Source organism: Cyrtonyx montezumae, unplaced genomic scaffold, assembly GCF_038088225.1.
Source record: "Cyrtonyx montezumae isolate F1298 unplaced genomic scaffold, pur_monq_1.0 scaffold_22, whole genome shotgun sequence".
NCBI classification, from domain to species: Eukaryota; Metazoa; Chordata; class Aves; order Galliformes; family Odontophoridae; genus Cyrtonyx; species Cyrtonyx montezumae.
Window position 1 is genome coordinate 1,603,447 of NW_027071959.1, and position 27,318 is coordinate 1,630,764.

The window sequence follows — 27,318 nt, forward strand, 5'->3', positions numbered from 1 at the left end:
CAAGGATGGGCGCAGTCCCGGTGCAGGATTAGGGCCGAGCACCGTAGTGCATCCCCAGAACAGTTTTTTGGCGACGCCGTGTGCTGGGCAGCCCGGGGACGGCACGAGGAGCACGAGGTACAGCGGGGCCAGGGGACCCTGGCCCGCCGTGGGGACGGGAATGAGGATGGAGCTATCCAGCGGGGACCCCACAGCGCAGCCGCAGCCCCTGGGGTCCTGCCGGGCTTTTGGCACAGCCCTGGGAGGGGGCACCGCAGAGCAATAGCACGGCAGGGCCCTGGGCGCTGTGCCCGGCCCCTCTCCTCCAGGCTCTAGAAGACGTAGATCTTGTCCCGCTGGACACAGTCCAAGTCGTCATCCAACGTCAGCAGCACCTGCAGAGGGGAGCGGGGCGGCAGTGGGACGGGCGGCAGGGATGGGGAGCGGGACGAGTGCGGAGGGCAGCGCCTACCAGGAACGAGCCGAACATGGCGATGGAGGAGAGGAAGTGCCAGATGTCGTGGTCGTCGAAGAAGTCGAGCAGGATGCAGTCACGGTTGTGCTCCCGGGACTCTGCTGGTGTTTTCTGTGCAGGACGGGGCAGCAGCCATCACCGCGCCCGCCCCACAGCCGCCCCACACCCCACACGGCCACACACCCACCTGCCAGGTGCTGAGCCCCTGGAAGAAGAAGAAGAGCGCGAAGCCCCAGACCACGGAGGTGCCGATGATGCAGAGCAGGGGGATGAGTTTGATGCGTTCTCCACTGCGGAGCTGGAGGAGACAGTGGGTCACTACACACTATACACTACACAGTACACAGTACACACCCCTGAGGTGCCCCCTGCCCCCCTCCCACCAGGCTCAGGCACGCCCAGCCCGTGGCTCGCACCTTCATGATGATGTAGAAGGCAAAGTAGAGGAGCAGGTTGCAGATGCCGATGGCCAGCAAGTAGGAAGCGAAGTCATTGGGGCGGACAAGGAGCCCGTAGGCAGCGCTGGGGGGGCAGCGGGGTCAGCACAGCCTGGGGACTCCTCCCCCATGCCCCACTGTCCACCCTCTGGTTCTGCTCCTCCAGGCACTGCAGGAGCACTGGGTGCCAGGGGTGTGGGAGGTTCGTGCTGTGCTCAGCTCACTGCTGTCATGAGCTCAGTGTCCTCAGCCCAGATGGGGACAATGGGTAGGGGTGGCCGAGGCTGAGGGGAGCGGGTGGGAGCAGCAGCGGACATGGGGGGATCTGAGCATGGAGGAAGCAGTGCGAGGGTCTCGCCTGCTCCTGGCTCCTCACTTACAGGGACCAGTTGATGATGTTTCCCATAACCAAGAGCACCATTCGGTCCTGTGAAGGAAGACATGAGGGGTGAAGGGGGGCACACGGGTGCCTGGCCACGCTGTAGCAGGGTCTCAGCACAGCCCCTCTCCTGGGCTGGTGGTCAGCAACATCCCTTCCCCACTGGTGCCATCACTCACCACGTACATGGGGCCACTGCACTGCCGGACACAGTCTGTGTACATCACATGAAGGATCCTGCGCAGGATGCCTGAGTCTGCAGAGAGAGGAAAGGAAGCACTGGGGGCACGAAGCTGGCCCTGTCCCATCCCATTGCACCTCAACCCGTCAGACTGCAAGACATCCCAACCCAACTCAACACTTCTTATCCCATTTCACTGAATCCCACCATGTCCATCCCATCCCAACCCAACTCGTCCCATTTCATTGCATCCCAACCCAATCCATCCCCACCCAATCCAACCCAACCCAATCCATTGCATCTTATCCCAGTCCATCTCACTGCATCCCATTACATCTTCTCTCATCCCAGCCCAACCCATTCCATCGCATCTTTTCCCATCCCAATCCAACTCAACCCACTGCATCCCATTCCAACCCGGCCCATTGCACCTCCTTCCATCTCATCCAATCCCAACCCAACCCAATCCACCTCATTTCACTGTACCCCTTCCCATCCCGACCCTTCCCATCCCAACCACTCCCATCCCAGCCACTCCCATCCCTGCTGCCTGCAACACGACCCCCACGCACACCCACACGCGGTCCTCACCGAGCTTCCAGCGCCCCATGTAGTAGAGCTGGGTGCTCAGCAGCAACGTGGCCATGATGTGCATGACGGAGAAGACAATCCAGAAGACCATGTTGCCTTTGCCAAAGACCTGTGGGGGCAGCATGATGACGAGCGGGTGGGCAAGCAGGCACCCTGCACCAGGCCCAGCCCCACGGCGCCCACACTCACCACACCAATGACAGAGAAGAAGATGACAACAGCCAGACAGGCATAGGCACTGTAGGCACTGGCGTTGATGTCGGGGTGCCGCTTCTGGTACAGCTTCAGCATGCAGAGCCCAGCAATCATGTACATGAAGGAGGTGTCTGTGGGATGGAGAGGTGAGCGGGGCTGTGGCAGCTCCCAGTGCGGCGCTGGGATGGCACTCACCAAACTGGAAGTTGGTGTAGTTGGGGCAGACGTGGTAGCAGGCACTGAGCAGCCCCTCCATCATCAGCGCTGTGCCCATGGCGTAGAAGAGCCCAAAGTGCTTGGGGATGCCACACTCCTGCGGGGGCAGAGTGGAGGAGAATTGGGACCTGGGGGAGCTGAACTCTCTGGGGACAGGGCTTGGTGGCGTGTCCTTACCAGGGCACGCGTGTCATTGCGCATGAGTGCCCGGTTGTAGTTGATCTCCCGCTGCAGGATGATGAGCAGGAAGAGCAAGCCCAGCAGCACGTAGCCCAGGTTGCTGATGATGTTGTTGAAGGCGCTGGGGGGGGTTCAGCCCGTCAGTGCCCTGGGACCCACACCTGCAGCCCTGCCCCGTACCAGGACCCCCCACTCTCCCACCTGAGGTTCCCCAGCGGGTGGGCACACAGGAAGTTGTAGTAGCAGATGTCCTGGTTGCCGGTGACGTTCACCACCTGCAGGTGCGGGTACAATGAGAGGAGGTGGGGAGGAGACGGGGGGGACACCCAGGGACACAGGCACGGTCCCCATTGCAGCTGCAGAGGGCAGTGTGGTGTGGGAGCACTGCCCGCTCACCGTCTGGTACGTGATGACGAGCTGGACGACGGGCAGCGCGTAGAACACGGCGATGGTGGCGATGTTCCTGGCGGGGGCACAGCAGTGTCACCACTGTCCCCACCACCCACCTGGGGCAGTGGGAGAGGTGCTGCTGGGACACGTCCCCAGCCCTCCAGCCACCCCCCGCTCACCAAGAAGTAGATCTGGTACTTCTTCCGCAGCACCCGCTTGTCCTTGCGGGCCAGGTCGGCCACGCAGAGGTATTGCTGGAAGGAGAGGAGGGGTGAGGGCAGGGCCCGGTGCACAGCATGGCACGGCACGGCATGGCATGGCACGGCATGGCACGGCACGGCACGGCACGGCACGGCGCGGCACGGCACGGCACGGCACGCACCTTTGGTGCGGATGACGTTCTTGTCGTAGTCGATGTCGGCCAGCGTGTCGTAGTCGTCCTCCTCGACGGAGCTGAGCGAGTCCAGGCGCGGCCGGCCGGCCACGTTCTCCAGCGACCGCTCTCCTGCAGCAGAGCCGGGGCGGTCAGCTCGGCCACACCGAGTGCCCTCGGTTCCTGACCAGCAGCAATCACCCCAATTACACCCACCACCTCCCCACCGGGGCAGGACGGGGCACGGAACAGAGCTACACCGCGGGACACGGCCATGTCAGCGCCCAGCGCCAGGCCCGGGCAGGGCAGATTGCTTTGATTGGACCGCCCCTGTTGGGACCAACATCTACCCATGGCAATGCACTGCTGCCTCATCGGGGCGGAGGGGATGCGCCGCTTGAACTGCTCCTGCCCTTTAAAGGAAAGCGAGAGTTATTGGGGCAGGATGGGACCGAGCTCATCGCCGGCACCTCGGGACCTCCCCGTGTGTCACTGCCCCACCACCAGTTGGTGACGCCCAACTGGAGCCCCCGCTGCGGGCTGGCGGCAAGGTGCTGCATGCATGGAGCCCTCGGGGCGGCCCCACACGCACCCACATATCCATAGGAGACATCTGCAGAGCCCACGCTGTCCGTGATGGCCTCGGTGCTGCAGGAGGAGCCGTTCTCTGGAAGGATGGAGGGGGTGGGCATGGCGGCACAGCCGTCGGCCCCATGGGTATGGGGTGGGGGACGGCACGTGGCACTCACCGAAGGAGCCGTACCCACAGCCCATGTAGGGGGTGTGACCAAGGAAGGAGTCTGGGATGCTGTGGGTGTGCCCTGCAAGGCAGGAGGGGACACAGAGCACCATCAGCACCCCAACACGGGGCTGCGCCCGCACGGTGTGCAGCAGTGCCAGCACCTACCCAGTAAGGATGCTGGGGGTCCCAGAAAGACATGGAAAAAGAGAGAGACTCGGTCAGTTGCCCAAGCCCCCGCTCAGCTGCATCAGCCCCAGAGCAGAGAAGTCAAACCCCAGGACAATCCTGTCCCTGCTCTTTGCCAAAGGAAAGGCTTCAAAGAGGAAAAGGACCCACAAGCCCTGGGCTCATCACCTCCACGTGCCCCCAGCCCCTCACCCGTGTCCAAGCTGGGCGAGTCCATGGCAGCCAGGAGTCCTTTCTTCTTGTGCTGCCTGCCAAAGGAAGCGGCCATAAGCTGCACCGCGAGGCTGGGACGTAGCACAGGGAGGGACATGGCACAGGGGCTGGGACACAACACCGGGACAGGGATGTGGCAGCAGGGCTGGGATATGGCAGCAGGAGGGGACACAGCACTGGGGATGGATGCGGCACTGGGAAGGGACGGGGTGGCCAGCTCCCGAACTGGAGCAGGGCGGGACAGTGGGACCTCACCGGCAGTTCTCCCAGCAGGCGATGAGCACTGTGATGACGTAGAAGGAGAGGAAGATGCCGAGGCAGAAGAGCATGCTGCTCACGTACGCCTTCGCTGCAGAGAGCCTCAGGGTGAGCAGCAGCTCCGGGTCCCTGCAGCACCCAGCAGCACCAAGCCCTTAACGGCGCCCGGAGCCATCTCCCACCCAGGCTTACAGGTTATGGCCGGTGACACCATCACCTCCAGCATCTTCTGCCGGTTGTGCAGATCCATTGGCTCATCTGTAGGAAGGTAAGGGCAGCAGTCAGCCCCACGGTGAGGGACCAGGCCCAACCCCAGCAGCAGCCCCACAGCGGGTACCTGGGGAGGTGCGCTTGGAGAGGGGGTAGTAGGGGAGGGCTCCCCCACACGCCTCATCCTCTGTCTTCACCACCACCACCACGTAGAAGCTGTTGCTGGGGAAATCCTTCCTCTGCAGTGGCCGTGTTGGAGGGAGACATGGGTCAGCAGTGCCCAGATGGGACACGTGGGACCCTACAGGGCTGGGGTGTCCACCCACACCGACCTGCACCGTGATGGCTGCCTTCTTGGTCATGGTCTGGTACATCCCAATGAAGGCCACGTTGTTGTCCAGGTCGTAGACAGGGCACTGTTGGGTGGAGGGATGGGGACATCAGCACAGCCGAGCACCACGGGCCACCCCGTGAGACCCTGAGCCCCATCCTACCAGGATGTCCTGGATGGAGATGACGGAGCAGGGGAAGGCCATGGCTGAGGTCACCTTCACAATCACCGAATCCACTCCGTCGGGGAACTCATACTTGAAGTACTGTGGGCAGAAGGACACACTGTTCCCTGCACTGCTCCCCCCAGCACAGCCCCTCTGCCCCAGCACAGCCCCTCACCTGCGGCTGCGACGCTGTGGCATTGAAGGTGAAGGCTTCATTCGTCCTGCAGAGAGCACAGAGAGGATGAGGGCGGCCCAGAGGGACAGCCCCACCACAGCAGGCAGGGGACAGGGCCGCGTCCCTCACCGCAGCACAAAGTTCTCCACGCGGGTGACCCGCAGCTGGTAGGAGGCATTGAGGGACAGCGTGGAGACGTCCACGAAGAAGTGCTGGGTCTCCACCTCCACTTTGGTCTGTGGTTGGCACAGCGTGCGGCTCACCTCCTGGTAGGCGTATTTCCGCTGGTACCTGGGGCGGGCAGACTGTGCTGTGCCACGCTGTGCCACCAGCTCCCAGCCCGGGACCCCCGACCCACTGATACTCACAGCCCCCGGAGGATGAGCGGCACTTGGAATGAGACCACCGCCTCCTTCTGCCTCACCACGAAGAGCACGGGCAGGTCCTTATGGTCGGACAGGACGTTCACCGACACCCGCACTCCCTCCGTCTGTGGGGAGGTGACACTTTGGCCGGGCAGCACGTTCCCCACAGAGTGGACTTTGCTCAGCCCGCACCGGCGGACATGTCGGCCCCCACTGCTGCTCCACTCCAGGGGCACACAGGGCTGTCCCCAGTGCCTGGCCACACTGCCAGCCTGGGCAGTGACACAGGGCTGCCCGAGCTCCCTGGGTCAGCAGAGGACCTTGTGCCCTGGAGCTGGGGCAGCAGGGAATGGGAAGTGTGCCCTTAAATGGGAAACACAGCCCCAAAAACGGGAAATAACCCCTCCTAGAATGATGGGGCAAGGGGGTGTGGATGATAGGATAGTGGGGGAATGGCTTGATACAACAAGAGGGGAGGTGTAGGTTTGGTGTGAGGGTGGTGAGGTGCTGCCCAGAGAGCTGTGGGTGCCCCATCCCTGCAGGCACTCGAGGCCAGGTGGGATGGGGCCCTGGGCAGCCTGAGCTGGAGGGGGGCAGCCCTGCCCACGGCCGGGGGTGGCACGGGGTGATCCTTAAGTCCCCCTCCAACCTGAGCCATTCTATTAAATGGGAACCAACACCAAAAATGGGAAATAAACCCCCAAACAAGAAACATTCCCCCCCCCCCCAAACGAAAATACACCTCCAAAAAGGGAAACTCACCCCGGAAATGGGAAATTCACTCCCTAAGAAAAGGGAAACTCACCCCCCAAAAAGGAGAACGCACCCCATAAAAGGGAACACCAAGCACCCCGGCCATCAACCCGGGATGCCGCGGCCGCCGGCTCACCCTGTTCCTCAGGACCGTGTGGTTGAAGGCGTAGATGTTGAGCGTGTCGCTGGCCACCCAGTCCGAGTAGGTCCTGTCGAAGACGGCGTCCTTCTGCTCCACGTTCTTCTTCGGGTCGAGGGGCTCGGGCAGCGCGGGCGGAGGGGCGAGCAGCCACAGCAGCGCCCAGGACAGCGCGGCGGCCCCGGCAGAAGGCATCGTGCCCGCATCCCCGGCCCGGGGAAGGGGGGGATGGAGGGGACGTGCGGCGGTCAGGAGGAGCGCGGCCCCATGGCGCGGTGCGGGGCGGTGCGGGGCGGTGCGGGGCTCCCGGAGGCAGCAATTCGTATCGCCCCGTTCCGCGGACGGCTGTAAACACGGGCCCGGCGGTGACGTAAGGGCGGTGACACGCGTTCATAGGGCCAGGCCGGGGAAGTGACGCGGAGGGCGGCGGGCGGTGCTGGGGAGCGGGCGGTCCCCGCTGCTGCGTGGGGGCTCTGCCCGAGGGGAGCGCTGCCCCGTGGGAAAAGCGCGGTCCCGCGGGTGGCACCGGTGGGACACAGAGACAGAGCGGGGCCGCCCCCCACCCCCCCTGAGCTCCGTGGTCCGGCCTCGAGCCGTCCCCGTCCCCGTCCCCATCCCCGCACCTACGTGCGGCTGCCGGCGACCTTGCGCACCGGGATCGACAAACAGTGACACGTGGCATTGGTGGCCTCCACCGCGCCCCGACGGCGGCGGGGACGGCACAGGGCGGCACAGCGGCTGCGGGAGCCGTGGGTGGCACGGGATGGAGGAGAGCTGGGAGCACCTCCTTCCTCAATCCCACCGTGTTGTCCCGTCCCCCCACCCCACGGTTGTCCGCTGTTCCCATGCCCTGAAACGGCTCAGCCCCACACCTCGCAGTGCAGAAAGACAACCGGACCCCGGGCTGCACCCAGAGCAGTGTGGGCAGCAGGGCAGGGAGCTGCTCCTGCCCCTCTGCTCTGTGCTGTGACACCTCACCTGGAGCACTGCATCCACACGTGGAGTGCTCAGTGCAGGAGAGACGTGGACCTGAGGAGGGGCACAGAAATGGTGCCAGGGATGGAGCCCCTCCCTACGAGGACAGGCTGAGAGCTGGGGCTGTGCAGCATGGAGAAGAGAAGGCTGCGGGGAGAGCTGAGAGCGGCCTGTCAGTATCTAGAGGGGCTGTGAGAAGGAGGGGACAGACTTTATTGGGGTCTGTGTGATAGGACAAGGGGAAATGGCTTCAGGCTGAACGAGGGGAGATTCAGACTGGCTATAAGGAAGAAGGTTTGACACTGAGGGCGGTGAGGCACTGGCACAGGTTGCCCAGAGAGGCGGTGCTGCCCCGTCCCTGCACACAGCCAAGGTCAGGCTGGACGGGGCTCTGAGCACTGATGGAGCTGTGGGTGTCCCTGAGCACTGCAGGGAGCGGCACCACGCGGCCTTTGGGGGTCCCTTCCACCTCCAACCATTCTCTCCCCCAGAAATCCATCTTCTGGACTTAAGCTAGGATGTTAACACCTCTGCTGCACCTCTGTGTGTTCTCTGCTGGACAAACATAGAGACACGAGCATTGCTGCTGTTGTGCACTTTATTTCTCTAGGTGCTCTCGCTGAGGATCTCAGAGCACTTCTCAGGCAGTCTGAGTGGTGCTCCCTGCTGTCAGGTGCTGCTGCTGCCTGCGGGTCGAGTGATTTGTGTGGGGACAGAAGGAAGCCCCGAGGAGCCAGGAGCAGGACTCAGCTAACTCCCCAGCTCCTGGTCAGGTGCAAATATTGCCCCCACTGGAATGACCGTAAGGTTGATTTTGTAGCTGCGTGCATTCCCTACGCGTTTCAAGGCTATCAAAAATAGATCAGTCAGTAGCAAGCTAGTATCTCCTCGAGGGCCAAGAAGAGCCAGTCACCTTCACTTGCTGAACATCACTGAGAGCTTTGGCATTGTTTTCCAAACATTGGGTAAAAGGAAAAGCAGCAAACAGAAAGAACCAAAACAGACTGGAATTAAGGACAGATTAAACAGTGAGGATTTAGACGAGTGTGACTTTCAATACCCCCGACCCGGTGAAAATCTCTTGGTTGGAAGCAATCTGCTCTCCCCACCCCGAGCAGCAGCACTGCTCCCAGCAGTGCTCCCCACAGCAGGAACAAAACAAGCAACCAACACAGGGGAACGGAGGACGCACGTGCAGATGCACACACACACACGCTGCAACACGTTGGGGTGAAACATTTACATTTATATCGAAATATGCACTAAACAGAGTGAGTTCTACCAGCTGATGCATTTTCGCCAAAGCAGAATCACAATTTCTTCCTGGGAAGGTTCGAGTCGGTGAGCAGCGATGGGGCAGGTGCTGTCTGGTGCACATTACACAGGCTTTGCTCCTCGCAGGTCCCCACCACGTGCCTGGAGTGCTCTTTCCCCCCCCTCTGACACGTTACAAGGGAATCTTGCTGTCCTTTCACATCTTTTCTTCTTTGCTGCAATAAATATGGAACTTGGCGATGCTCGCAGGCCACAGCACAGACAGGACAGCAGGCTTCAGCACAGAAATGAAAAATGCAGCTAGGTTGTTTACAGAAGGAAAAGGCCTCAAAGGGCCAGTTCTTCCACAGCCAACCACTAACAATGACACGGTTCATGCTGGCTGGGCAGGGGCAGCCCAGCCCTGATCCCAGGGGACGTCGGTCACCCAGAACTGTGACTGAAGCTTTCCTACACTTCTCACAGCGAGGCACTCGTTTTTGGTGCCTGCTCAGTGAAGAGGCACAATCCCTCCCTGCCCTTACACAAAACCTCTCCATTTGAAGCAGGACAGTTTATTACTAGGCAGCCACAAACAGTGCAGAAGTCTCAGACACAAAGCTGCCCTTTCCTTCTCTGTCCATCAGTCATGTCAGCAATGATTAAGGTAGCAGGGGGCTGCAAACACTGAAGCAAGCACAGAACATGGCACCTTAGCACACCAAGCTTAAGCAGAGAGCCAGCAGAGCCATCCTCAGTCACGTTGCACAAGAGTCATGAACCTGCTAAACCTCTCACACCACACAGTGCCCTGCCAAGAGCAGCTGACTCACAGCAGGACACAGCCCTAGTTGTAAGGGTGCTTAGTTAAGAAGTTACAGCTTTTTATTGGAGAACACATTCCCAGCCAGCGTCTCTTGAACCAAATGCTGTGACAGCAGGGAGCAAAGCAGGGATGCATAGGTTCAGCAACCACACTGCCACTTGATTACAAAAGCTGAAAAGCACACAGGGAGCAGAATGTGTTTTAACTCTTCTCCCTAAGGAGAGCGTGTGTGGAGAGGGAGAGGGATAATAAACCTTTTCCCCAAGAATCCTTCACTGCAGTGTATTTTTGACATCTGATTTTACACTTTCTTACACCAGCTTCTCCAGCGAGCATCCAACCAGAACTGTGAATAACATTACCTTAAAGCCCCCCCTGCAAGGCAGCAGGGCTGCTGAGCACGAGGCTGAACGAGGCCTGGGGAGCAGCACGCACCCAGCCTGCTCCGTGGGGTAACACAACCATCCCTCCTCTACTACAGCACTCTGGTATGTATTTCTGGGAAATGGAAAGCTTCATCCTTCCTTCATCTGTGTGTAGATCACATATACTGGAAACAAAACACAAACTATGCATGCAATCCAGGCAGAAATCCTGCTATGATCAAATCTACAGGAACAGGGGAATGTAGTGGGGACGTAAAAGTATTCCTTAATGCTAGATTATAGACTGCATTAAACACCAGCACCCTTTATTATAAAAAAGGGCAAACAGACTATATACAGTACCTATGTACTTCCATTGCAGCAGGGCACAGCAAGCAACCTGGACACCTAAAGACCCCTCCTTAAGGACAGAGCATGAAGTGCCTGCTAAAAAGCTATCAGTTCCTCTCCAATTTACCTGCCCAGATGAGCACACATGGCTACAGACTCCTCATACACTGAAAGTGCAGAGGTCTGTGCTGGCAGCTCTCCATCCAGCTACCACGCTGCAAACCACTGCAGTGTTTGCACAGTGCTGCAAGCTCCAGCTCTGGTAGGTAAGCCAAGGAAGAACAGACTTCATTTAAAATTATTTATTTGCAAGTATATTTATCTATTCACCTAGGGCTCTGCGTGTAGGGTCCAAAACTGTTTCTTCCTGAATAGACAGAAGCTTTCATTGCAGATGAAAGGCTATTTTCATGTTACCATTAGTAGGCTATAACCAGATCTCATAAAAAAAAAAAGAACAACCAAACAAAAAAATCCCATCTACTTGCAGCCCCTGTAAGAGAGCACTGCTGCACTGCTTCCTTGGCTAGAGGTGAGCAGTGTCCAGGGCAGCAAAAGGCTACACCTTGACTTTTTACTGTAAGAGGCTGCAGCTGCTTGAATAAAATGTTTATACAAGTAAAACAGAAGCAGTAAAGAAATATACACCTTTGAATCTGTAAAGCTTCAGACTGTTTTATGCCTTGCAAAAAGGGGCTACTCATGTGGGTTTTCTTTAGAAAAGAAGGATGTAACAGTCATACAAAAAAAAAAAAAGAAAAAGGAAAGAACAATGAACAGCACTGCAAAGAGCCCTGTAGCACAGGCATCCCAAAGGAATGAAATGTCAGTTCCAGAGTGGCGAGGAAGCAACTGCCTTGTGTGATACTAACTGGATAATTAAAATCCTAAACTGAATGACTGTTAAAAGCCAATAATACCATACACAGGTGCAGAGAACAGAACAGTCATCAGGAGCACCTGAATGAGACTGCCCACGGGGAAAGCTACAAGGAATGAAGAGTGCCCTGGCTAGTAGGCACGGTGAAATGAGCACAAGAACAAGCACCTGGGAGCATTACACAAGTTCAGTCAACAGTTTGTTCCCTTGGATTTCTGAATTCCAGTTTCACGCTGCTTCAGAAATAAGGAGTGAGAAACAACACGTGTCACTTAAAACACCCAGGAAAAAGAAAAAAAAAAAACAACCAACCAGAAACCTCTAAAAGGTCGGACTGATCCTGGAAAAATGCATCTGTTCTGTTATTAGCAAGTGGAATGCAATTCTTGTTCACAGGCTAATACACAGAGCACAGTCCCTACAGCCAGGAAGGGTGAGCCAGGAGCTGCATATGGGCTGTCAGAGACAGGCTAAAAAGGTTCTAGGACAACCACAGAGCAACAATACGTGAGAGGGGCACAGGGTCCTGTTCTCGTTTTAAATGAGGAATGGTTTAAAAGTAAAACTCTTCTTCAGCTAATTTCCTCCTGCAATAAAACCAACCAAGCCGGCCCTCACCTGTACAAGACCAGTTAAACATCAGCCTTCCCCCTCAAAACACTAGATATGAACATCCGTAACATTCTACAATGGAAAGTGCTTTAAGAAAGAAGGATTCTGTAGTGCCAGTGACAGAACTGATCTGATGGGCTGGATGATGTTAACTCTGACATCAGCTAATCAGGCCAGGGCAGCTCGTTTCTCCTCAGGGGTCTCCTCCAGTAGCTGCATGATCAGTTCATGGAGGGGTTTGCAGATCTTTGCATAGCCCCCTCCTGTCAGGTGCAGGAAATCAAACATATCGTGGTAGGAGATGGTGCCATCTGAGTGCACGAAGCCGGCGTCTACATCCAGGAGCTGGACATTGGGAAGTTTGGGGAGGGAGGCTTTTAGCAGATGGTTCACCTTGGCATTCTTCTGCCGCAGAGGGTTTGGCTTCTCTCCACGAGGTAGCAGGCCCTGACACAAGAAGGAGGCAATGAAGAGCTTTCATTCAACTCTTGATGGTGTAATAATGATTTCCCTTTCAATTCAGGCACCCTTCCAAGATTTAAGATGTCTATAATAAAAGGATCTCATTCCTTGAATCACTTTGTCCATTCAGAACTAACTTCAAACGCGACTGGAGAAGCCAGATGAGCTAGAAGCAAAACTGGTATGGAATCTATCAGTCTGTATTCTTTTTACAAGGTTTCAGTGGTGTGCTGAATGCCTTTACTCATCTCAAAAAGACAGACAGCAGCTGACTCGTTAACATGAGGAAGCAAACTAAGACCTCCAAATCCCAGCTCTGATGTTGGCACTTCTATTCCTTACAGAACACCTTCAACAAAACATTTACATGGGATGGCAGTACTGCTAATCAGGATGATCACATCTGACTCCAGAGGGTCTAAAAGGACAACTTCTGCAAAGCCAGGTGAAGCCAGAAAGGCACGCACAAAACAGAAGACAAATGAAACAACTGCCCTCCCCCATCATGACCGTAACTCCCAGTACCACAGAGACACAGTACAGAGAACACACAGCTTCCTTAGAGGGCTTTGTTTTTGTAGCTCTCCAATAAACATACCAGTACAATAACTTTGGCCTGTGGCTGCTGGGTATTTATCAGGCGCACGATAGCCTCAATCCCACCTGCTACTTCTTCTGCTGTGTTTTCGTGGTTATTTGTTCCAACCCAAACAACAATGACCTATGAGGAGAAGAAATGTTTGCAACTTCTTCAGAACAAGCTGTAATAGTCTCGCTGACCCTGAAAGCACTGCATAAACATCATCTACAGTCATCAAGCTCAACTGTCAGGTTAAAGGATAAACCAAAATTGCAGGAGGCTTTCAGTTGGCAGTTATGCTGACTTTTGAATAGCATCTTACAAGCTTAAGATTTGGCATTCAGAAGAGAGGAAGAACAAGAACTTCTGAAGGTTTTCTGGAGAGCCTATGAGATGTGTGAGCCCACTGTTTCACAGAGCCTCTTGGTCAACACACTGTGGGAGCCTACGCTGGTCAAGAGGACATTTACACAGCACAGCGTGAGGCCCTGCCTTCTTACTGGAGCACACTCTGTAACTGCCTTGCCCCGTGGTGGGCCACTCACTGCTGTGTCACAACAGGGCTGCAGCTCTAGGTGTAGAGTAGGAAGCTGTTCTTCACTACACATACTGAGAATCTTTGCTCTCTTTTTATCAAATATTTCACCATCACTATCTGAGAACATATCTCAGGTCTGAGTCATGGCAACTCCAAACTACGTCTAATGACAGTGCAAATGTTGATCAGCCTAAGGCTATTTCTCTTGATGACTTCTTCTGATGCACATTAGCAGTGAAAGCCATGAGAAGCATGGCTCCATTCCCAAGCACTCCTAATCTAGCCTAATACATTTTAGTACCGTATGCATACTTAGTGGCAACAGTTTTCCAACAAAAGTTCTCCTGAGTCAAAGGCTCGCTCAGTTTTGCACCTAATATCTCTTATAGGTCAGCACAAGGCTTCCTAGTTTGGTTGTCTGTTTATACCTTCGGTTTAATGTTCTCCAGTTCACCATTCTTCAGTCTCCACAGAACGTGCCCAGTGGTGTCTCCACCAATCCCAAAATTCAATGCATGGAGTGGTGAGAAGAGCTCTCGCCATATCTGCAATCAGAGGTCAGTTTGCAATTTGATAGGAGCATCCTGATAGTGAAAGAAAGATACTACACACAATGCCTTCAGTGACACTGGAAGCAGCAGTGAGAAACCCTCTAAAAACTCACTTCCAGAAATGGCATTTAAGCACAGGGTGAAGCTTTACTCCATGGTCTAGAACAGACAGAATTGCTGACGTTCATGCACTCAGCCCAGGCACAGAGGAAGGGGAAGCTCTCTTGAGCAGCTACTTGGTATCAGAGATACAGAAGGGACTTGTTGTAGACCATGGTGCCGCTAGCTTAACTAATTACAGGATTTCTAAAGAAAGTATCTACATTGCCAGGAAACAAAACTAAAAGTGAACTACACTGAGAAGCAGCTCTTGCAGACCAATGCTACTCAGTTACTGCCACTGTGGAGCAGAAATTCTTAGTTGTACTCCAGCAGTTTCACAGTGAAGCATATGAATACAACCCATCTAGTCCTCCATGTAGACTTCACTTCTGAGAAGGTCTTTAACACTTTCCCTTTGTCAACAGAAAAGCAGGCATGCCAATGCCCAGAGTACATCAAGGGTTAAATGTGTTCTGGCCTAGAAAGGCACACCTACGAAGATTTCACTGGCATGTTCTTGAGAGTTTGGTGTGTCAAAGCAGAGGTAGTTATTAATTGCTTCTGAGAACGACTGCAAATGGCTCATAGAGATAAACCAGCAATACTTTGTACAGGCACTAGGAAACTAAGGAATTAGGGCAGAGTAAACCAGAAGGCACAGCATTAAAACCAGAATTGAACAGAAGGAATCGTCTGGACAGTGAATTATTGTATGTGAACGCATTAGAAATTTAATTCACATAACCCCACAATTGTCTTTTTTCTTTTTTAAACAATACCTCATATTGCTGTAGCAACTGCACCATGGAATCACCCACAAAAAGCACATCGGGTTCCTTGTCTTTGCAGTCCGAGACAAATCTATTGTGCTGTTTAAAAGAAAGCAGCGTAAGTGTAAGCTCAGACTGATCACTCCTCACCAGGACAGAAAGGGACAGTTGCCCAACCAGTTCCCCCTGCTCTCTCCTGTCTGCCCTCCAATGTGCTTCTCCCTGTTAACCCGTGAACTTCTGGACACACCCCTCAACCACACAAACTCTAACAAAGGATGTGGCCTCAGTCCTGAGAAGATCAGTATTTTGTATACTCCATGCCACCCACATTCACCCATAACCCTGTCAGACACCCATTCAACAATTAAAGAACAGAGAAATTAACGGTTAGTCAGTGCAGCAAGTATCCTTTGGCTATTTCACCATGTCTGTAGGAGGAAGTGCTGAAGAAAAACACTGGGAGACGAGACACTTCAGTGCTGCCTTTCAGCTTTGTCACTCCCTTGCAAAGCAACACACCGGAAAGCACTGTTTTACTTTGTTTAACAAATGAGTTGGCAGTTTCTCACAGTTAATAGGCCAACTGGGCTATTTTCTGAAATTATTCCACAGTGCAGTATACAGGTCATGCAACAACACTGCTTTTTGCCTTCCTTCACTATTCCAAGTATGACAAGCATCAGAATGCTGTTGGGTAGCAGAGCTATTACAACCTCAAATCAAGAGCGCAGTCAGATGGACACATGCAGCCCCCAGCCCCTCAGGAAAGAGGATCCCATCTCCCATGACAACTCTCACCTGCGACATCCATCTGTCATCTCCCTGAATATCCTCAGCGGCATGTGGAACTGCTGCTGGATTCGAGTCTCTCTGGCTCATTCTATTCCTGCAAAAAGAACATTTCAGACAGGCTGCTTTCAGCAGCTAATCCAAACACAGGGGAAAAAAGGCAGGCTGGCAGAAAACCACTGCACTTCCTGATATTCACAAAGGACAATTCACGACCATTCCAAAGCACGCTGACTTCTAGCTGACAACAAAATCCATTTTACTCTGTGCAGCACTGCCAGACAGACCCTACAGGCAGCCCTCCTGAAGCCATCTACTGACACATGAACACAGCATATTTAAAATGACAAAGAAAAACACATCTCCGAGACTGTTCTGCAGAAGCACACCTGAGCTGGGCAAATCCTTCACTATAATGAATGCTGGTAATCTGAGGATTAGCTCCTATTAGTACAACGATAGCCAGCTTACAGCTACTGAGCCGCGCAGCACAGGTGGATTAAACGGCTGCGGGAGGCTGTGCATCGCGGCCGAGCCGATCCCGAGGGATCTCCGGCAGGAAGGACAGCGGCCTTCGGGGCGATGCTTCCAGCTGCTGCCCCGCGAGAGGACTAACCCAGCCCTTCAATGAAAGGCCCAGCAGCCTGCAGAACAGAGACACCGGAACAAAACCAGGGTCCAAGCGTCGCGTTGTGCAGGCGCTAGGCCGGGCGCCGTGTCCGTCCCTTGCAGGCACGGATATGTGGGAGAAGGCCGCGCTCTTCCCTCGGATGGCAGCGCTGAGGGCCGGATGCCGCCACACCCCGCGGCCGCCGCCTGAGCGGTGCCCGCGCGCCCGCACCCAGCGGCTCCCACGGGCCGCTCGCAGCCGCTGGGACGGGAGGGGCTGAAACCGCGGCGCCGCCATCCCACCGCCTCCCCCCACGTAACGAGGCGAGGCCGAGAGCCCTGCAGCCCGCCCGGGGCGGGGCCGGGCGGTGCCCGCGCACTCACGGCGACAGCTGCTCCCCCCGTGAGTCCATGGTTCGCTCGGGCGGGCACCTCCCTCCCTCGGCCCGGGCTCTCTCCGCGCCTGCGCCAACGCCACTTCCGCTTCCGGCGCCACCAACCGGCCAACCACCACTCGCCCTCCCGCAGCGCTTCCGGCCGCGCTGCCGGAAGTCCCGCCCAGAGCTCATCTGCGCCCGGCCCCCAGGGGGCACCGCGTCGCGGTGACGTCGCTATGACGTCATTGTCGCGGCGGTGACGTTGGTCGCGGTGCTCTCCCGGGCTGGCTGGAGGCGTGCCCGCGGCCTGGCGTCGGGGAGCGAGGTGAGACAGGGCAGCTGTCACCTGAGTGCTGTGCAGGTGCAGCAAAACACGGCAGAGCCACAGGGCCGCAGAGCCATCGCCGCGTTCCGAGGGTCCCCACCCCCCTGTGCGTCTTTTCAGTCTCACTGTCACCAGCCACAGCTGCTCGTGTCCCTCGTAGGCCCTTCTTGTTCACCAGAAGCTGCTGCAAAACCTGGAGGGAGCTGCATAGCATGGCCTTCCCAAGGCCGTCGTGGTGTCATGGCTGCAGGCAGTTTCTGCAGCCCCAGAGCTCTGTACGATGAATTTAAAGCAGCAAGGAAAGGACTGTTTGATTTCTCACTCAGCTTTCTCCTGAAGCACGATCAGGGCAGGACAAGGTGGCCCCAGGGGCAAGGAGGCAGTGTGGGGAAAGCATGGGGTAAATGTGGTGAGGAGGTGGTTCAGGTTCCCTGTGCACCAACCACAGGACAGAGGCTGTCACTGTCCCATGTGTTCAGTGCCAACAGGGCAAAGATTAATGATTATTAAAGGAGGGCTGGGCAGCAAGCAGTCTTCTGCTCTTTCATAGCTTTTTGAAACACATAAGTAGCACACCTGTCTTCTTTCATGGGCAGATGCAGCTGAATTGTTGCTCTTAGCAACAGCCAGACCACTTGAGGCGAATTCTGCCGTTTCCCCAGGCAACCTCAACAACAAACTTCTGGGAAGATCCCTGCGGGTGGGAGGCACTGCTGGGTGGAAATTGAGGGGTGCAAAAAGCCAGCAATGATCAAGTGCAATGCCTGCAAGCCATGGGTGGTGACCAGAACAATAGGAGGGCTTTTGTAGCTCCTCTTTCTGTCTTTTTTTACAGGCTTAATCTCTGAACTACAGCCGTGCATTGCCTGCACCTCCTGCCCAGACCCCCATGTTTCCATGGACCCCTTCTCTTTCCTACTGTATCTCTGAGGGAGGATTGCTCTTAGGGTTGCTGCCCGGGAGCAGACAGAGGGGTGGTGATCCTGGTGTGCTGCCAGCACCATGCCCCTGCCTGCTTTATGTAACCCCGCAGCCATTTTCCCAGCACACAGCAGCAGGGTGACGTGCTGGGGGGACGTGCTGGGCTGCACTGAGTCTGGGGCATCTGCAGACCCACAGTGAGATTCCTGCAAGCATCCTGCGAGGGACTGAGTGCTTTGCTCAGAGCAGCCAGGCCTTCAGTTGCCAGTGTCTTCCAAAGTTGGACGCCTGCCCTTAGAAGAGATATTAAGGCTGTATAAGAACTTAATATCAAGCTAAAAGCGGCGTTCTTTCCCTCGTGCCACAAAAGGAACAAAGCACGGATACATAACCGCAGTGAAAGCCCATTTTATCGCCAAGAAGCTGGAGGCCGAGCTGAAGTTTGGCAAGGCCCGGCCACCTGCCCCAAGCGCGCGGCGAGCTGCGTGCTGCCGAGCAGCGCCGGGATTCGAACCCGCCGCTCCGCGCCCTCCCCCGCCGCCCCACGCGGGGGCGCCCTCCCCGCCGCGCCACAGGGAGGCCCCCCAGGCCGCGCCCCTCGGCCAATCCCGCTCCTCGGCGGGCGGTGACGTCAGGGGGTGTCACGGCGGCGCTGACGTCACTCGCCCCGCCCCGCGGGGTTGCCATGGCAGCCGCCCGCCCCCCTCCCCCCCCCCGCGGATGAGCTCACGCGGTGCCGCAGCCCCGAGGGGGGGGGGGGGTTTGCTCCTCGCTACAAGATGGCGGCGGCGGCGGCTGCAGCGGCGGCGGCGAGCGGCGCGGGGGGGCCCCCTCCTGCCCCGCGGCTGCCCCCGGCCCCGCCGCCCCCCAGGCCTCCAGGGCCCGCTCGCATCGGCTACTACGAGATCGAGCGCACCATCGGCAAGGGCAACTTCGCCGTCGTGAAGCTGGCCACGCACCTGGTGACCCGGGCCAAGGTGAGGGGCCCGGCCCGGACGCTTGCGGGGCCGCCGCCTCCTGGCCCCGCTGGAAGAGCCGGCACCGAGCCGGGCTGCGCGAGGGCTGTGCGGGGAGAGAGCGCCCCGGAACGGGGCTGGGCCCGTCCCCGTGGGCGCTGGGCCGCAGCTGGGCCCGGCCGTGCTGTCAGCGGGGCCCTGCCGCCCGCCGGACCGCGTGGGGCCGCGCCGCTGTCACGCGGCCGCTGTGCGTCCGAGGGCCGGGCGGGGAGCGGAGGGGTGCGCTGCGGGGTGCGCTCTGACTTGCGGCGGTGGGGATGCGCTGTGTCTTGCGGTGACGCCGACAGCGCTGCTTTTCCGAGAGGTTCTTCCAGGTGTGGTTGTTTTTGAGTCTTTTCAGATCGTGCATTGCAAGGGGTTCTGATGGCCGAGGAATTGTAACGCTCAGGTGTGTGCAGGTACGAGCTCTGCTCACGGGCTGCCTCCTCCGTCTGCTCTGTGAGCTGCTGGAGTGCGGTGGGGGCCGTGCTAGCTCTGCTCCCTGCTCAGCACACTGTGCTTTCGAGGACGCTGCATCTGTGTGCCACTCTGCTGCTGGCAGCGGTGCCGAAGCGTCCTTTAGATCAGTAGGGAATAAAAATGTTGATGGAAGCTGTGCAGGAAGGTGGTGCAGGCTGGGCTCGGTGCTCGGGCACGCTCCTGCCTTGCTGTCATGCTCTTGGCTCCTGTGTTAGCAATTTGGAAGTGCTGGATGTGGAGGCCATAAGGAGGGCTGTAGCTTTCATGCTGGAGTTGGCTTCTGAGTGTTAAGAGTTGTGTTCTGATTTGCACTAATGCTTCTACATAAAGTGGTTTTGTTGATGATCTGTCTGTCTTCTTCTCTGGTAACCAGGTGAAATTCATTTCAGGGGCTGCTTAGAAAGCATCTACTGGGCATTTCTTTTCAGTACTAGCAAACACTTGTGTGTATTGCATAAGTTGATATCAGTTTCAAATGCTCGATGCTACAATTTAACCTGCAGTTCAGCTACTGTTGTCCTTACGCAGAGCGCAGTCACTGTTTCCTCCATCCTAAAGCTGAGTTTTCCTTGTAGAAGCAGTGGTAGTAGCAGCTTGGGTGCTTCAGACACAGAAGGCTTTTCCTCTTAAGCAGAGTTCAGTCCTTTGGCTACAAGGTAAATCAGTGTTTTCAGCTCTCCTTGTTGAGTCAAGGCTTCTCTTGAGCGATGTTAACATGAAGTTTGCAAAATACTGATGCAGAGCCTGTCTTTGCATTCAGATAGCTGGCTGTGTGTTTGTTTTCCTCAAGGATGGCAAAACGCACGCAACCTCAGCTTCAAAAGCTGTGTTCAAAATGGACAGGACTGAAGATAACTTTGATGCTTTAATTATGAATGATTGAAGAAGATATGAAGGTGGAATGGCCGTTCATGAAGAAGCTCTGCTAAACAGCAGCTTACTGGTGCCTACAGCTCTGAAGCTAGGGAAGGCAGTTTGTTTGCTTTAGGAAGCAGCACAGCTGTTCTCAGGGTGGGATGTAGGTGTAGTTGCTCCTAGCACCTGGTGAGTGAGCCTGCTGGAGTGTGAGTTACTCCTGAGGTGGTGCTTTATGTGCCTTGAAATTCCCCGCAGCTAAATGGAGGAGATGCAGTCCTTGTGAGTGCTGAGGGAAATACCTGTGTTGAGAGCAGCTGGGATCTGTTGGCTGTGTGAGCTGCAGGGCTGGAAAGGCTGAGGTGGAGCAGCCAGGAGCTGAAACTTGACCTGGAAGCTTTCTTAACTCTGAGGTCGGGTTTCCTTTAAAATCCCACCCTGACAAGCAAATGGGCTCTTTTTGCCTGCAGATCCCAAGTGCTGTTATTTCAGTACTTCTCCTTCTCTGCAGGCGCTGTCATTGCTGACTCCAGGAGAGGAGTGAGGAAGGAGGGAAGAGTTATTTGCTTCAAGCTCTATAATTCTTGAGGTTAGAGGGGAGGTAGTGATATAAAATACCCTGGAAAGGGCGAATCTGTGTGGGAAGTATTTTTTGAAATGGCAGTGGGAATAGAAAACAGCCATTGAGAGCTTGGTGTCACCCCAGTAATACTTGAAACAGTTAGCCTTAATGGAAATTACTTCTAAGAAAGTACAGACTGTGAAATGGTTCCATTGGTGATCTGAAAGGACCCTTTGAACGTACTGTACAAATGTAATACACTTGTTGAGTGTGCTCACAACCCTTTCCAGAGATGATTTCTTCCAGTAGTAGTTGCACAGAAGAATAAGGCAACGTTCAAATATAGCCATCAAATCCCCGCACAAACTTGACCTCGTGTCACATTCTCTTGGAGAAAAGCTGGTTTGCTCATCATGGCCACTCCTTGGGAGCCATGCTCTTCTGCTTCAAAAGGAATTCCAGTGTGGATGTCTATGCTCACTTGAAAAATAGCGTACCCTGTCGTCTTATGTGACTTTGAAGATGAAATTAATAACTTGGAAGGCCTGTGTTCATTGCTGCTCATGAATTTAAAAGGCAGCCTGCCTATTGATAAGGTTTGGGAATCTGTTTTCCTTTCCTGTGGATGTTTGCCAAGTTAAGCGGACTTTGATGTGACATCTGAAGATAACAGCGTGAGCGTTCCTGGCTTGTGTCCCCTTTTACCTAAAAAAGTGAAGCAGGGGATGGTTTGGTGCCTGCTCCTGTGTATGAAGGACTAGGTTTTCTTAGCTGTTTTGGAGTGAAGGACTGTGCTTGTTTCCGGAAAGGAGCAGAGCCAGTGCAGTGTGTGCCTGGCTCTGATGGTCTGGCACATCTTGCTGACACAGGACATTGCAGTTTACGTATAACTGCATTTCACAAGTTGAATGTGGGTCAGCAGCGTTGGGGGCACTAACGAAAGGGAATGTTAATCATCCTAAAGGGCAGGAGGCCTGTATTCATAATTGTATTTGTTAGAACTAATGAAATAGAAAGGAACAGTTGACAATTTGTGTTGACCAAGCCAGCAATTTATATTCAGTACCCGGTTATGTGAAGTTAGAGTCCTGTGCTCTGTAAGGGCCCTATTCTGATAGCTGGGAACGAACTGGGGCTGGTTTCTCAGAGTGGGATTAGCTGGGCACCTGCAGGATATCTTGCTGCATCTCCTTTCCATTTCCTGCCTTCTGGCCTACCCTGCTTTGTCTTTTCTGATGTTTCCTAATAAGTCCTTATTTTTACTTAAAAAATCTTCCAAATGAGGTATTCTTCATGCTGTTTCCACTTATAAATCATCTAAGTTGACTTCGTTAGAATTCCAGCTTTGTTCAGGTATGGGAATTGTTTTTATTGCCATGCTCGTTTGTGAGAGTGGGACCTGCTGAACATGCTGGTGAGCGTGTGCCTTATGTCCCCCTGTTTTTTGGGTGTTGCAATGAAGCCTTCAGGAGCTGCTGGGGAGGAGAGGGATCCCAGTGGGTGCTGTGTATGGCTGGACTGCAATGGGCATCAGCGTTCACAGTCCTGAAGGAACGTGGCAACCTCCCAAGTCCAGCGACCTTCTTGCTATCCAGCCTTAGCTTCTTGCAAGCTCACTGTCTACTTGTTTTATAGTTTCTCTGAGCTGAGTTGTTGTTTTGTTTTTCTATCTATCCATTTAAGGAGCTGAGCCTTTTTTGGAGATGGATGTCTCTGCTTTAACCAGGGGAGCGTGGTCACTTCTGAAAGAACTGGCTCAGTTTCTGTGGTTTGTGTTTGGAAGAATCGAGAGTCGGTGGTAATAATCTTGCAGAGTTCCTGGAGGTAGGCACTGTGACACTTAAAACCAGGCTAAAATCCAGCTGGGGGCCTGTGACAGTTAGGTATTGAGGCTCTTAAAGGAGTTTGGCCCCAGTTGGCGTGCTTTGGTCACTGTATGTGGGAGCCTTTAGAAGCTGCCATGGTTTGTCTGGGTTTGTTGCCTTGAGATGAGCGTGGAGCAGCTGGCGGACCAGTCACTGGAAAAGTCTTGGCTGCTGCTTGTTCTCCTGCTCTTCCCTACCTTTGGCATGCAGCACCAAGGCATGTGACTACGGGATAACCACGGATCATCAGTGTTCGGAGTGTGATAATCCAAGTAGTCTGTGTGCTGCTATGCAGTGGTCGGTTCTTGTCGTGTCAGAGGAGAATTATTTGATACTGGTGCTGTTCGTTTCATAAAGAGCCATGCGGGGGCCTTGTAAGGTGACCTTTTTCAGTTGTTTTCTTCTGCTTTTTCAGTATTTGTTGGTGCATTGTCTGCCCTGCTTCTTATTTCTCTTGGCCATAAGAAAAGCCAATAGCTGTAGATTACTAATTCCTCAGGCATCTATTATAATACTGCTCACATGGCCTTTTGTTCACAGCCTTTGCATGTAGGAGAGTTGTGCTTTAGTTCTCGTTTAGTGGAGAGGTTTAGTAGAAGCCCAAGAGCCAGAAATGGTCTTAGGCTGAGCGTAGTTGCTGCTGTGGGGATAACAGGGAATATTTATTAAACCCCACAGAGGTATTAACTGTATCAACTACAAGCCGAAATAGAGACATTACATGTTTCATTAAAACGTTTTTCTTGCTGTAGGAAATAACATATGGTTACCAAGAGATTAATGTGAGAGCTTGGTTAAATTTGAGACCAGGATTCTTCTTGATGAGTGTAACAGTGCAGCAGTTCAGAGTACCAGCTAACAGCAGTGCTGCTCCTGCAGGGTGAGCCTGCCCTGTGTTCAGCCTTCTCTGGCAAGGGAGCGGTCTGACTAGGAAAGGTAATTAGTACTTGCTTTTCTGCTGTGTCAGTGGTAGCTTAATTGGGGGCTGAGGGGGCCATGTATTTGGTGTCTCTTCAGCGCTGCAGCCTCCCACCTTCTGCACAGGAGCTCTTCCTCTCAAATGTTTATTATGTTGAAGCCTTAGATCTGCTACTGAGCTGCAGGAGCAGATGAATGCCCGTACATAGAGCTTGGTACCCTGGGACAGGGACAGAAATAGCCCCCAGGAGGGAGAGTGGTTGTTGTTGAACGGGAGTGCGAAGAGGAACAGCTATGACATAAAAATGGATTGGTGTCTCTTTTCTTAGCAGGTGCCTTGCAAAAGGTTTTGTGAATGATGTGGAGGATGACTTAGAGTTCTGAGAGCTGATGTTCTCACTTGTGTTTGAAGGAGGAATCCTGTTAGAAGGAAATACAGCAATCACAGTGTGCTGCTCTGGACCAGGCTCCTTGGGCATTGGGTATTTTCAAAGATCAACAGCAGCTCAGCTCCTTCCTCCCTTCTACATACTTTCATTGTGTTATATTTCAGCCTCGTAAAATTACCATGAGTGTGTGTTCCTTCTTGCTCTCATGATTGTACATAGACATCTTCCTGCCCCAGTGTGGAAGTGAAACTTTAGGAAGGTACTCCAAAGTTGGCAGGGTAAGTAGTAGAGGCTAAAATTTGTAATTGACATTTTCCCTGGCTGAAGAGAAACGAATGTGAATTCTGTCTTCCCATGGGGAGCCATGCTGTCTTCTGCCAGGTGTTGGTCCTGCTGTCTTTGTGGCACTGTTTGTACACAATCAAGGGTTAAATGGGATCTAGCATCCCTTTGGAGACTGTGCTGGTCTAACTCACTCATTGCAGACAGCCTTCCTGCTGATCCTAGTCCAGGGGTTTAATATGCTGCATTAACACTTAAATGAAGAAACCACTGAAGGCTGATTCATTGTTAGTCATTATGCATCTCTTTCCTAGTAATCCTGACCCCAAGACTCTACAGTTGAGGCTAAACCTCACCCTCTCTGTTAAATGGCCATCAAAGGGGTTCCATAAAAAGAGAATTATGTGGCTTCAGCCAAGTTTCAAAGTAGTCGAATCATATAAACCCACACAAACAAACTCCCACACCCAGTGGAACTGACACACTGCGCCCAAAAATAGCACAGCATTTGGCTGTGTGCGGGGGGAGATGAGCTGAGCTCGGCTTGGCGAGTCAGCGGTGTCTGGGGACAGCAGATATCTGGGCTGCATGGCACCTGAGCCCAGGTGGGCCTTCCTGGCAGCCACCAGCTCTCCTACAATCATAGAATCACTTAGGTTGGAAAAGACCTTAAAGGTCGAGTCCAACCAGGACATAACCATACTGCCCTAACTCCACCAACCCTCTGCTAAATCACGCCCCTGAGCACTGCATCCAAAGGGTTTTTAAACACATCCGGGGATGGTGACTCCACCACCTCCCTGCGGAGCCCATTCCAGTGCCTAACAACCCTTTCTGTACAGAAGTGTTTCCTGATATCCAACCTAAACTTACCCTATCACAATTTAAGGCCGTTTCCCCTCGTCCTGTCACTGTCACCAGTCAGAAGAGACCAGCCCTGCTCTCGCTGTGAGCACCTTTCAGATACTGGAAGACAGCAATGAGGTCTCCCCTCAGCCTCCTCTTCCCCACACCAAACAGTCCCAGTTCCTTCAGTCTCTCCTCATAGGGCACACTCTCCAGGCCCTTCCCAACCTCGTTGCCCTTCTTTGGACTGCTCCAGCACCTCAATGTCCTTTGTGAACACAGTACTCGAGGCGAGGCCTCACCAATGGCGAGTACAGGGGCAGGATGACTTCTCTAGTCCTGATGATCTTCTGTGATATCCTTGATGTCATAGAATTGTAGACTATTCCAAGTGACCTACAGGGATCATTGAGCCCAACTGCTTGAAGCATTCAGTAGATGTAGACATCCTGATGACACTGAAACGCTGCTTCTGGTTACCCCAGCAGCCTTGTCACCCAGTACTGGGAATGTTAGCAATTTGTCCAGTTGCATTTCAGGTTCAGGGATGCCGTAATGACGAGGAACTGGAGAAGAGGCTTCATTCTTGACCAGTGCTGGTTGGTTTGCAGTGGCTCTGGCATGCCTCCTTGGGTAGTGCATGGCTAACTGTGCGGAAGCAGGCTGAATTCTGTGCTGTTTGTTCATATAGGAGCTCTGGTTATTGATACAGCCTGGTTGCCTTGAACGTGAAGCCAGAGCACAGGCTTTCCTCCTGGAAGCTTTGGGTCACTGGGAATTTGGTGTGAAATTGGAGGTATTGATGCAAATGTTGATTTCGTTGGAGTGCGTGAAGGTCATGGAAGATTGCGCTGTGCAAAGTGCCTGCTTTATGCTGTTAAGTGAATGGCCTTTGTTCTGCTCTTGTGTAATGCAGGTGATGTCTTTGTTGACAGTCACATGTAATGGGTTTCATCATAGTTCAGTAGCTCCTTGGTGCTTGCTGCTTCTCTGTATGGCTCGGAAATGGGAAGCTCTTCCTTCAGCTTAAAATATCAGATGCAATGCCAGTACGTTAATTGCCAAGTCTTTAAGATCATTCAGAAGAAGAGCATTCTTGTAGGGCATCTGCATGTGACCGTGGGGCTGGAGCAGAGCTGCTGTGGTTTGGCAGAGCCAGGCTCTGTTGGGAAGATGCACTGTAGATGCTGGGAACAAAGGAGAGCACGAGGCTGCGTCGTATGAAAGCATTACACCTAAAACCTGCATTTGAGGCTGCGGTGCCTGCTGCCTTTCAGCAAACTGATGCTTCTCCTTCCAGCAATTTTTAAGATATGATAGGAGTAGTTTTGATGAAATGAACTCAGTGCTTTCATGGCTGGGAAGGTGCACATGGAATTCTGCCGAAGAAAACAAACAAATTCCCAAGACAAACCATCTTAAGGCTTTTCCTTCTCCAGACAGCTTCCCTTCAGCTTGTGCTCCCTTTGATTAGCTTTCAGCTGTGTTGCTTCTTGTGCTCCTTGTATCCTCCACTGAATACATGTACAGGAATACATGGGAAGCTCTGAGGGACCCGTGGGCAGCCTGCCTGTGAGCAGTGCTGCTGTTGAGCTGTGCTCCTGCCTTTGCTCTGTGCTCTGTGCTCAGGCTCTGCAGGCAGCTCTGGGTGCTCGCAAAGATCGGGTCAGTCTAGTGTAGGCCCCCTGGCATCTTGCTAGTAGCTGATGGCAGGAAGATGGAAGCTGATCTTCACCTAATTGTAGCTTTAGATGACATCTAAGTCTTTTTAATTGACTTTGAAGGAATAAGTCATGTGCTTGGTGTAATTGTGTGGCAAATGGCTCATGTTCTTCTGAACAGGAAAGAACAGGGTGAAAAAATGCCTCTTGTTGCCTGTATGCTTAGGCTGTCTGGCTCTGC

At 54.1% G+C, this 27,318-nt stretch overlaps 3 protein-coding genes across 7 annotated transcripts in view; 1 reads left to right on the forward strand and 2 right to left on the reverse strand.

Annotated features, from left to right (window-relative positions):
• Positions 1 to 207: 207 nt before the first annotated feature.
• Positions 208 to 7,288, reverse strand: SIDT2 (SID1 transmembrane family member 2). Its single transcript, XM_065738428.1, has 27 exons — positions 6,932 to 7,288; positions 6,046 to 6,167; positions 5,807 to 5,968; positions 5,678 to 5,723; positions 5,500 to 5,601; positions 5,338 to 5,421; positions 5,133 to 5,244; positions 4,988 to 5,053; positions 4,793 to 4,886; positions 4,517 to 4,572; positions 4,146 to 4,217; positions 3,989 to 4,063; positions 3,747 to 3,809; positions 3,408 to 3,528; positions 3,205 to 3,278; positions 3,030 to 3,097; positions 2,835 to 2,908; positions 2,631 to 2,754; positions 2,433 to 2,550; positions 2,232 to 2,368; positions 2,043 to 2,151; positions 1,450 to 1,526; positions 1,272 to 1,318; positions 871 to 976; positions 642 to 752; positions 452 to 565; positions 208 to 374 (listed from the first exon to the last, which is right to left on the reverse strand). Exons 1-27 carry the CDS (start codon positions 7,127 to 7,129, stop codon positions 312 to 314), a joined length of 2,595 nt encoding a protein of 864 aa, XP_065594500.1. The 5' UTR covers positions 7,130 to 7,288; the 3' UTR covers positions 208 to 311.
• A 1,846-nt stretch (positions 7,289 to 9,134) lies between these two features.
• On the reverse strand, positions 9,135 to 17,083 carry PAFAH1B2 (platelet activating factor acetylhydrolase 1b catalytic subunit 2). Of its 2 annotated transcripts, none has more exons than XM_065738429.1 (6): positions 16,986 to 17,083; positions 16,002 to 16,089; positions 15,210 to 15,299; positions 14,206 to 14,322; positions 13,258 to 13,380; positions 9,135 to 12,644 (listed from the first exon to the last, which is right to left on the reverse strand). In XM_065738429.1, exons 1-6 carry the CDS (start codon positions 17,012 to 17,014, stop codon positions 12,366 to 12,368), a joined length of 726 nt encoding a protein of 241 aa, XP_065594501.1. In that variant the 5' UTR covers positions 17,015 to 17,083; the 3' UTR covers positions 9,135 to 12,365. The 2 variants fall into 2 exon arrangements, with proteins under 2 accessions (XP_065594501.1, XP_065594502.1); XM_065738430.1 differs by lacking the exon at positions 16,986 to 17,083 and adding an exon at positions 16,464 to 16,594.
• A 1,911-nt stretch (positions 17,084 to 18,994) lies between these two features.
• SIK3 (SIK family kinase 3) overlaps positions 18,995 to 27,318 on the forward strand; it is a 71,642-nt gene continuing 63,318 nt past the window's right edge. For all 4 annotated transcript variants that reach the window (XM_065738435.1, XM_065738437.1, XM_065738436.1 and 1 more), the window contains exon 1: positions 18,995 to 19,201. In XM_065738435.1, the coding sequence (XP_065594507.1) occupies positions 19,004 to 19,201 (198 nt within the window). In that variant the 5' untranslated portion in view covers positions 18,995 to 19,003. The remainder of the gene's footprint in view (positions 19,202 to 27,318) is intronic.

Excerpts from the sequence above, each read along its gene's own strand:
- SIDT2 (XM_065738428.1), bottom strand. The coding sequence starts at position 7,129 with ATGCCTTCTGCCGGGGCCGCCGCGCTGTCCTGGGCGCTGCTGTGGCTG. Across the intron at positions 4,887-4,987 it reads GGTGTCACCGGCCATAACCT|CGAAGGCGTACGTGAGCAGC; the intron begins GTAAGCCTGGGT and ends GGCTCTCTGCAG. Across the intron at positions 3,098-3,204 it reads GAAGTACCAGATCTACTTCT|GGAACATCGCCACCATCGCC; the intron begins TGGTGAGCGGGG and ends GTGCCCCCGCCA.
- PAFAH1B2 (XM_065738429.1), bottom strand. The coding sequence starts at position 17,014 with ATGGACTCACGGGGGGAGCAGCTGTCGCC. Across the intron at positions 13,381-14,205 it reads TGGAGAACATTAAACCGAAG|GTCATTGTTGTTTGGGTTGG; the intron begins GTATAAACAGAC and ends TTCTCCTCATAG. Across the intron at positions 12,645-13,257 it reads AGGCCAAAGTTATTGTACTG|GGCCTGCTACCTCGTGGAGA; the intron begins GTATGTTTATTG and ends TTCTTGTGTCAG.